Source organism: Lampetra planeri, chromosome 19 (assembly GCF_965212315.1).
Source record: "Lampetra planeri chromosome 19, kcLamPlan1.2.h2, whole genome shotgun sequence".
Taxonomy (NCBI): Eukaryota; Metazoa; Chordata; class Hyperoartia; order Petromyzontiformes; family Petromyzontidae; genus Lampetra; species Lampetra planeri.
In genome coordinates, this window is record NC_136125.1 from 8,528,984 (window position 1) to 8,538,659 (window position 9,676).

Here is a 9,676-nt window from a genome sequence, read left to right on the forward strand (position 1 = left end):
TGCAATGTGTTTATAAACAAATAGGTGACATTAGAATGGTAATGATAGTAATTTGAAGGCCTTTGCCAAGTGACTGTTGGATGCAGGCCTCCCCCAATGTCAGAATTAGAATCAGAATATGTATTTATACTGGAGGAATCCAATTAGCTATACAGCTCTTTTTCACAGATGTCCAGTAGTGGCGATTGATGGACCATAATTCACCACACTGGTTAGAACGGGTTTTGTCAAGAAGAGTGAGGGATCATGGTCGGTTAAAAAATATCACCCGGCGGTGATGTTAGACGTGGATGGGAATCAAAAATTTGGGTCGTCGAATTTACAGCGCAGTGCGCAAATCACCGCGCCACCCTTCCAACCCAGTTTGTAAATACGTATTCATGAAAGCTTGATGATTACAAGCCCAAATTACGCGTTGGGGAACACTCCACTTTTTTTTCCAGATCTAGTTTTTTTTTGCGTACAATTGTGGCAAATTAGCTGAAAATATTTTTTTTTACAAATCTCGGTGGAAAACTGCCCTTCTGCCATCCTCATAAATGGGTTTAATTTTTTTTTGTTAATTGATACATTTTACAAACCTGCTTTTTGTAACATTCGTGCAGCATATTAATGACGATTATTATGATTGCGCTGGCCTTAATAAGTTCACGTTGTTCTTTGACTGCGTGTGTCAATGAGTGGATCGCAGACAGAATACCAAATTAGCTACGCGAGCACAATTCAGCGTGGGCTCCATCGTGTGCACGTGCACGCGGGAGGATATATATGTGCGCTACAAACATGACCCCCTCCCACGCCCCGCACTGGAACATTAGTTTGGAAAAAATTAGATCGGACGCAGCGTAATTCCAAGGAAGGATTCGGTTCGCCACAGAAGTGACCAAAACGTTGCAATTAACCCCTTAAGGCACCTTGCATGTTGCATGGAGCTAAGAGTACGCGATGGGGATAGCGTTTCGGTACAAAAGGAGTTGCTTTCTTTTCATTATATAATTGTATTACAAGTGGTGTTTTGAAAAAAACATCCCCAGGAGTAGAGGTTGACACTGGCAACCTGACGGAGATAAATTAAATTGGAAGCGCAACTAAGCAAGGGGGTAAAAAAAAAACCTTCATGAAATTACCATGAATTCTTCTGTGCTCCTGCTTCGAGTGCAACAGTGTAAAGGTTAAGGCCTAGTTTTCATTAGGTGGCGCTTCTCAGGCCCATTAAGGAAGCTTTTCCAATTTTGTATATTTCCACGAGATTCTCCCTCAAACCGCGTCGTTATGCTAATCAGCTCCGTACCCTTCAGTCTGACGCAAAGAGAGTCCTAACAAGCTTAAAGCTGACTCCAAATTGACCTCAAACCTGCAATTTGCAGACAGCACACCTGCGCACATTCGGGTGCAATCTCATTTTGGTTCATCTGTTCTTTCCCGGGAGTAAATGCGAGGAGGTAAATCTTCCCCCACTCATGTTGCTGCACGTACGTGTGGGAGTGGCATTGAATGGTACACATGGAGCTTGAGCCATGGACTTGCCCTTGGACAGGGAAATTAAAACTACGGTCGAATAATCTCCATCAAGCTGCACGGCATAGAGGGAAAGCCCTCATCCAGCAGTGGATGAACACAGCAGGCTGTGCTTGTCAGGAAGTCCCTCCACGTGCACTGATGTCTACTGCACATCGATTTGTCCGGCGCAGATCAGAAACTCGGCAGCCAACCTGTGCATCGACGGAAAGCACGGGGGGACTGGCACGGAGCTGCGTCTTGACACGTGTGTGAAGGACGGCTCGGAGCGCACCTGGTCGCACGAGCAGGTAAGGGAACGTCGCCCGGACACCGTGGGACCGACCTCCTACGAGCCAGGTGCAAAACCGGGCGCAGCCATTATTGTTCCTTCCTTCAATTACTTCTAACTCCTTACCTCGGCGTGTATAGGATATGTTGCCAAAATATTCTTAGACTTTTTCGGTAAAGTCACGTAGGTAAAAAATGTACATTTATAAAAGTAAAATAAAATAAAAAATCACGGCGTTTCGGAGGCAACACAAGCCTCAGTCTTCAGGTGGAACCATCACAGCACGATAGCTACTTGATACAGCTACGTATGGTGTGAAATAATTTAATCGTACATACATACAACAAATATAAATGTTTTCAATAAATTCAAATCGTTGAATGTCATCCACAAAATTCATTATTATTATTATTTGTTTCGCACATGTTTAGACATCCAATAACATAACCAGGAGTGTAGGTTATGTAGGTACAGGTAAAACCCATTGGATGATAAATGCTAATTTTAGATGGGGGCACCATAGCAACCTGGTTACAGCATAAGAAACATTAATAAAACAAACCACAAACAACTGTACACGGTCAAGTTTCTGAATGGCAAGATCATGCATCAACTTGAGTGGAATGCGTAAGACATTATACACACTCTCTGGTTCTTTCGGTAAAGTCACATAAAAATAAAATAAATTAAATAATAAAGTACGACGTTTCGATAGCAACACAAGAAACCGTCATCAGGTAGAACTCAATTTGAGAGAGAGAGACAAAACACAGAGACACACAGACAGACACACAAGCAGAGAGAGACAACACAGAGACACAGAGAGAGGCACACAACATAAACACACAGAGACCCAATGCCTCTGTGTCAAATCAAGTTTGACATTATATCCAGTTGATATTAGAGGCCCAGGGCAGCCTAACTGGCAGCAAGCAGTCGTTAAAAATAACTGGAAAGAAAATGAAACACCACGAGTACACCAAAACACAAGAAAAGTTTTCAAAGCGCCGAACGTTTGTGGTAGAGGTCCCTAAATCTCGCTCAACTCGAGGGAAGTTCCATCGGCCGGAACGCCCGTTTCCTGGAGAGCCTCACACGTAAATGCCAACCGTTTGATAACAACAAGAGCGGACATTTTCAGATTAAGATTTAGTGCCACCGCCTCCCGCCCAATTCTTGGTAAATTTACACACCGGTGACAAGGCGTCCTTCATGCTCAACCGCCCGGTTTCCCAAAAAACAAATCACGCGGAATGCGTGGCATACATTTCATCGTCGCGGCTACCGCTCGTCCGTGCATTTGCATCCAAAGTTGTATTTATTATCGCCGGTCGCGTGCCGCCACCGCCGCCGCCGCCTCCTCCCCCCCCCCCTCCCTCCTCCCCCGCTGCCCGTGGGCCGCTCTTTGCATCCCCCACAGGTGTTCACGTTCGGCTGGAGGGAGGACGTCCGCCCGGGCGACCCGCTGCACACGCGCAAGTTCTGCCTGGACGCGGTGTCGCACTCGGGCCCGGTCACGCTCTACGACTGCCACGGCATGAAGGGGAACCAGCTGTGGCGATACCGCCCCGTGAGCCGCCCACACGCTATGACGCGCTAGCCCGCCGGCGACCGCCATCCGCTCGCACCCACGGCACGGAAACGGTGGAAACGAATGTTGGTTCTCCCTCAAATATTTTTTGTCGAAAATATTTGCTCGCTCCCCCCCCCCCTCCCCTCCCCACGAACAAATATTTGGTGAATATTGGAATTTTTTTTCCAGCCAGCAAACATTTGTCCGTCCATCCCGCTCCCCACCCTCCCTCTCCCCCACTTAAGCAGGGTAGAGCCTGGTTACTGCTTCGGTAACACCCCCCAGGACTTACACAGTGTTGTAGTTGTGGAGCTGCGGTGTGGCCAGGAGAATGGCAGTGTTGCGTGTCACCCCCTCGTTTGCATTGCTTATCTCCGGGCACTCCGTTCCCTTCGCACTTTCGAGCCAAATGCTCACCAACGGATATTGGCCAAACGTCCCAATCCGGCAGGACCCTCCTGAGACCGACTAATTTTTCTACCGGCCACGGCGCTGTCGTTTTACAATGGCATAAAAACGAACGAGTGGCAATTTCCAACCCCCCGTGAGATCACGACGCGTTCCAAATGTCTCGTGTAAGCACTAATAAAACTCGGCATCTTAACGGGGCCCCCAGACCCGCGCTTAAATCGCGGGTCTGCCCCGTGAGCACATCGCGTTTGCATCTCAACCGTCGCTCTCCTTCCGCTGCCTCCCCTTCCCTCCTCTCGCTCGCTGCCCTCCAGGACAAAACCCTCTATCATCCGGTCAGCAACAGCTGCGTGGACTTCCACCAGGCGGAGAAGAAGATCTTCATGAACACGTGCGACGGAGACTCGCTCACACAGCGGTGGCTCTTCGAGAACGTCAACGCCACCGTCCTGGCCAAGTTCAACAGCAGCTAGCACCCCTTCTGCCGCCCGTCCGTTCCCCTCCCTCCCACCGCCAAGCCCGCAAGTGTCTCGCTCCTTTCCTGACTCGAGAGTGGAGTGCTGACAGAAGATTGGGAAGGGGGGGGGGCAGCCGCACGGACTTCAGCGGCGCTGCGTGCGCTCGCCCGTGGCGTTGAGCGCTGTCTCTCCCCATCCCCTCACCCCCCTCTCCTCTTCCCCCACCCCTTCCCCCCCCCCCCCCGCGCGCATCTCTGGGCGCCTGTACGTCCGAACGGGCCGTTCTGACGACCGCGTGCTTTTTTTTGGAACGTGCGAGCACACGTGCATGCAACAAGCACGCACGCGCACACGCACGCACACACACAAAGAACTCTCTGTTTAGCCTTATAGACTTTTGGGGAAAGTGCTGCGAGTGACCGCTTATTGTGAGGGAAGTGAAATACAGTTCGGGATGTAACATAATTCACGTGCTAACGATCACAGTGACCCAGGTTTGATTGTTCGCCATGATGCACAACATGTGTGGCAATTCTGTAACTGAATCTGACCGATTGTGGACTTCCCTAAGGTCAACTCAGCCTAAAATGTGTACCTGGCGCAGTGTGGTCAACATTAGTGCCGGTGAAGGCAGACGGATATACATGGTGTTGGCCCTACCAGCCACCCGCGCACTTGCACACACAAAGACATGGGCACACACAAAGACAAAGACACATTCATACACGAACATATGGACAAGAGCGCTCAGGCACACACACGCGCCATGCACGCGCACACGCGCGCGCGCGCGCTGGAACACAGCCCACCCCGTTCGAATGCCGCGCTGCAGAATTGTAAAAAACAAAAAAAATCTCGTGGAAACGGACGGACGGAGCAAACTAAACGTCAGGAGGAGTGGCCTCTCTGAGTGGGTGAAGATCTGGCGAGGCTCAAGACGACCACCGTTGAAGTGCGAAGGATTTGTATTCACGACGAGTCTGCTCTTGTGTTGATGCCTGTGGGGCAGTTCGGGCTGGCACGTCCAAAAGTGTGCGTCCGTGCGTTGCGTGCGTGTGTGCGCGCGTGCGCGCGTGTGCATGTGTGCGTACATTTTTGGTGGCATAAATCAAAAAGTGTGCAGAGTCCTGGCTTGTGTCGGTCACTGCAGGAAACTAGCACATCAAGCAAATCGTTTCACTCAGGAACTTCATTCTCCATCACACGTTGGCAATAAAGAATAGGCTTTACCCTTTTCCGGAAATAATTACAGGAGGTGTTAAGCTGTTCAAACACCAAATAGGCACACAATGCAAGGCATCAGGTCGGCATTCAGCACACACGCTTGTGGTAAAATATGCAAACAAACATGCTCTATTTGGAATTTGAACATCTGAACAGCTGTATTATTGCTGGGGAGGGTAAAGCCTCTTCTTTTTTTTTCATAATTTTGATACCGGCAAAAAGAAAATAGTCCCGTAGATATTTATTTTAGCTTTTGCAATGTAGAACATCTGGCAGTTTTAAATCTCTTGATCGGCAGAAACGATTAACAACCTACAGAAGCGTCGTACAGGGGGGTGGGGGGGGGGTCACGCTGCTGAGAGACGGACGGAACGAGGGGTGCGATTGTTCGCCGCACGTCGCAGCTTTGTAAAAGTTGCAGGTTTTTCCCGACGGGAGGACGCGGTCCTGCGCGTTGATCCAACACGAAGGAAAAATGCCACTCCCAACGGGGGTTGTCTGTCGTCGTAATACCGTTGTCATTCGGCGATGAGGTGTGGAGATGTGTTTGCAGCAGAACGTCGGTCGAAAAAATTGTCGCTCAAGTTTGACCGTGAGCAGACTTCGCTCCGTCGATTTCGGGGGGTATTTTTGCTTTTTTTTCAGGTTCTTCTTTCTTTCTGAATGCAAATCGAGACAAATTAACAAACAAACGAACGCCGGTTTGTTTTTTTATTTGAGTTTCAACTTTGTGGGGTAAATTATAGTTTCGCCCAATTTGTGGCACTTTTTCATGTTTGGTGCAATAATGGCTTATTGGTATAGAATGTTAAAAATGTAATGACATTGCCCCCCCCCCCTCCTCTCCACCCCCTTCTTGATTCACTGCTGATCTTACTGAACGTACAATGGCCTGGGTTTATTGTTGTGGTCCAAAACAAAATAAAAATTTACAGTTTTTTCAAGTGAAAGTTGCGAGGAAGGTGATCTCAATACTCTGGTAGAGATGGAGCAAATCTAACCTTCCCGATATTTGCAAAATGTTCATGATTCACGATCGCGATTCAATTCGTCGGAATCACACCACACCCTTTAACCTTTCGATTTAAAGCTTTCGTGACTGCAGGGATTCATCTTCTTGGTTCTTTCGGTAAAGTCACGTGACTTTACCGAAAGAACCAAGAAGATGAACCCTTTAACCTGCCGACAGATATCACTGTCTTAAAACGTAACTTTTACAATTTAGTTTCGTAATAATAATACAAATGCGTTCAACCAGCAGTTGATGGCGAATGTCTGATGATGTTTGTGATGCAGTGTAGCGGTGAGGTTCTTTGGCCTCGTGTACGATATTGACGCAGCACCTTTCCTGTAACAGCTCCATGAAGAATAGTTTTGGTTTTCCTCGCGGTTGCATGTAGACTCGACGGCTCTATGGACTATCTCTCCTGGACTCACGTGAATGGGCAGATGCACAACCTACACCGCTGCTCAAGGGTTTGTGTGTTTTGGGGTTTTTGCGGTTGGACTTCACGGATCTTCGACGTGTTCCCGGGAGCCGGAAAGCTCTTGGCACGGGGAGCGAACCGTCGGACATCACGCCGAACTACAACCCGGAAAGCACATCGGGCAGCAGAAACGACTTAGGAAACAGCGGCTTCACTCTGACGAATCGCCACATGCCTACAATCCTGTGATTTAAAAAAAACATGACTTACAGTGTAGCTGCAAAATAAAACAAGTTTTCTATTGTACGCGTGTACATATGAATACTGTATATACATACACGTGTGTACATACGATAATGCCAGATTTCCTAAATCGTTTGATTTTGTAATGTCACCCAGTGTGTGTTTTTTTGGGGGGGTTGGTTGTTTTTTTCTTCTATTCGCCCTCTTGTGTACAGTGTCCGCTCGCGAAACTTTCATCATTGCCTCTCAAATCGGGCTGCCGCAACACGGGGACCCGACGATATATCGTGCGACCCACGATATATCGTGCGACCCACGATATGTCGTAGTTGTACCATTTGCAAAAAAAAAAACATCGTCACGGGACGATAACTGCGTCTCATTATTCACGTTCTTTTTTCCCCCATTTCCTGTCCAAATATTTCTCAAATAACGATAGTTTAAAAAGTAGTTAAAGTAAAAACAAAGCTATTACTCATTAAATAATTTGATGGAGTAGTTGGCAGAATGGCGATTATAAGATGTCATCATTTTCTGACGACCTTTGAGCACCGTCTATTGTAAAGGTGCAGTGTTTAGAAGTGTTGAGATAATTGCAGTGGGATATCTTTTCAGCACTGGTCTTGCACTTTAAAGTACATCAAAGCACAACAACCATATGACGAGAATGTGAAACGCAAATTACGAGGCTACGAATAAACTGATATTGCGCTAATGGACTTATCTTGAAATGGGAATAGCCGATCGGATATCACGAACGAATCATATCGCGGCAGTCCTAGCCTCAATAAGCGCGCGGGTACAGAGCTTGCTTGCTAAGTGATCACTGCGGTGGTGAATTCCAGCTTGCTTGCAGCCTCTTGAACACACTTGCGCGAAATGTTTATGGAGCCTCCTGCACTTCTCCACTTCAAAGCACCGAATAAAATTGCCCCGACACAAATTGGCGGGTCTGCATTGCAGCGGCAAATCACTGCAGGGCCATGGTTTCGGGTGTCATGGTCACGAAATGAAGAACCTATTCAGAACTGTCGCAGAACAGCGCGCCTCCCCGTTATAGAACGGGTCCGCAGAAGAAAATATCAGAGAACTGCTTCTGAAATCTCTTCAAGTGACCTCTAATCCACACGAGGGAGCAGCATTGTCTCACCTCGCTCTGGCAGACAAACTGAACATTTGAATTTCTCGACTGGAATTTAACCGAATTAGCTGCAGGACCAAATTCAATGTTATGGGTTTTTTTGTGCAGTCATTCGTGGACCGGGCCACACTGGATTCGTATCAAGGATCACAGTGGTGCCGAATCAGCACTGATATTTGAGGCACCCGGCCACAGCAGGATTCGGCTGAAACGGTGAAAACCTTTTGCTGGAATGAATAAGCATCAATGATTAATTCATTCATTCATGCTGTCTCCGCTGGTGTGCCTGGTGGTTTGCGCGTCCATCTATTGCACATCTGGCATCACACCTGGGCTCACTTTGGGGGAGGGAAAAGTCCTGCCAAGGGAGTTGCTTTTTTATTTTACGCATCTTTAGCAATTGCTTTTCAGGTGTCAAAAAAAAACCCCACCACATTTGAGATGCCGAATGGAAACGCGGATGTAGCGCTTGTTATTAGAGTGTTCTTACGAGGGATTCTTATTTATGTCTCTGCTACAGGAATGTAGAGGCGGCAATAACCAATAGGCGACAGTTTAAAGCCCCCGTCAGCCACTTGTCGGCAGACTCCAAGATCGAGTGGCTGTTATGTTCGACATGAAACAACGAGTGTCGGCCCGTACCTATTTTTGTCCTCGTTTTTGCTGTTAATTTACCTTCGTTAGTGCGCTCGCTTCAGCTCCGCCGGCAGTTGCTGCTTGGCTTCGCATAAATTCTCAGAAACTGCTCCGAGCACCGACTGAATTGTAAGTTCAGGCTGCCTGCCGCCAGCAATACCAAACAACACCGCGCAACTGGAAACCCACCGCAAGTGGAAAATTCTGTGTTTGGCGACGGTTCCCCCCGTCAGCATTTGGAAGCAGCCTTAACTACGGTGGGAAGGCGAGTGCCCCGAAAAAAAACACATTTATTTCCTGATGACTTTTTTTTATATATTAAGAGAGAAGTGGTTGCAATCGGCAACCTGAGCCGAAGCTGCGGGATGTGTGCGCCGTGACGGCGTGGCGTCGTGCATGGCGTGCGTCGGACAGTTATTACTTCAATTAATCTAAAATAATGTCCCGTGGGGCTGGCCGTGTGTGTCGATTGGCAGCAACAGCAACCATTGTACATTCGACGATGTTGTGCTTTGTCCTCCACTGGGTTTTTTTTCATAATCAAAACACATTAACGCTTTAAACATGATTTTAGAGGGATAAAAAAGGGGGTAACATTCTGATGTTTTATAAATGGGAGTAATTTAATTTTAGTTTACATGTAAGGTTCATATGGTGGCTCCTTTCTTGGAATTTCACAAAACACTTGATGTTTTATTTTATCGGTAGAGATGCGTGCGGAATTGATCAACTTGATTTTAATAAAGGTTCAAAGATTTTTTTTTTCCAACAAAA

At 47.6% G+C, this 9,676-nt stretch overlaps 1 protein-coding gene across 1 annotated transcript in view; it reads left to right on the forward strand.

Annotated features, from left to right (window-relative positions):
• Nucleotides 1-9,676, forward strand: part of GALNTL6 (polypeptide N-acetylgalactosaminyltransferase like 6) — a 253,908-nt gene extending 244,232 nt beyond the window's left edge. Inside the window, exons 10-12 of the mRNA XM_078602886.1 lie at nt 1,692-1,808; nt 3,210-3,359; nt 4,088-9,676. Coding sequence (XP_078459012.1) covers nt 1,692-1,808; nt 3,210-3,359; nt 4,088-4,246 — 426 coding nt within the window. The 3' untranslated portion in view covers nt 4,247-9,676. The remainder of the gene's footprint in view (nt 1-1,691; nt 1,809-3,209; nt 3,360-4,087) is intronic.